This window comes from Priapulus caudatus, unplaced genomic scaffold, assembly GCF_000485595.1.
Source record: "Priapulus caudatus unplaced genomic scaffold, Priapulus_caudatus-5.0.1 Scaffold1279, whole genome shotgun sequence".
NCBI lineage: Eukaryota > Metazoa > Priapulida > Priapulimorpha > Priapulimorphida > Priapulidae > Priapulus > Priapulus caudatus.
This window is the reverse complement of record NW_014578340.1, coordinates 39,704-40,304: the sequence shown is the minus strand read 5'-3', so window position 1 is coordinate 40,304 and position 601 is coordinate 39,704. Positions and strand designations below refer to the sequence as shown.

The 601-nt window shown below is 57.9% G+C and overlaps 1 protein-coding gene across 1 annotated transcript in view; it reads right to left on the bottom strand.

The window, feature by feature from the left end:
* LOC106816077 (laminin subunit beta-1-like) overlaps positions 1-601 on the bottom strand; it is a gene marked incomplete at both ends in the record, with an annotated part of 35,737 nt that overhangs the window by 10,649 nt on the left and 24,487 nt on the right. The window contains 1 exon segment of the mRNA XM_014820634.1: positions 312-536. Coding sequence (XP_014676120.1) covers positions 312-536 — 225 coding nt within the window.

The window sequence follows — 601 nt, the reverse complement described above, 5'->3', positions numbered from 1 at the left end:
TATGTCATATAGCGTCGATGAGCGCCCCCTGCATGTCATATAGCGTCGATGAGCGCCACCTGTATGTCATATAGCGTCGATGAGCGCCCCCTGCATGTCATATAGCGTCGATGAGCGCCCCCTGTATGTCATATAGCGTCGATGAGCGCCCCCTGTATGTCATATAGCATCGACAAGCGCCCCCTGTATGTCATGTAGCGTCGATGAGCGCCACCTGCATGTCATATAGCGTCGATGAGCGCCCCCTGTATGTCATATAGCGTCGATGAGCGCCCCCTGTATGTCATATAGCATCGATAAGCGCCCCCTACCTGCGCAGTCGTGTTCGAGCGCGTCGCCATAGTAACCGTCGCGGCAGTACTCGCAGTGCGGCCCGGCGGTGTTGTAGAGGCAGCGCAGGCAGTCGCCCGTCTCGCGCTCGCAGTTTCCCGGCTGCGCGATGTCTACGTTGTTGCTGCAGTCGCACGGCGTGCACGTGCCGTTCTCCTGCAGCGGGCTGCCGTAGTAGTTCTCATCGCAGCGGTCGCAGCGGATACCTGCAGCACACATACACACACGCGCATGCGCTTAGATTCAGTCATTATCATTGAGTGAGTGAACA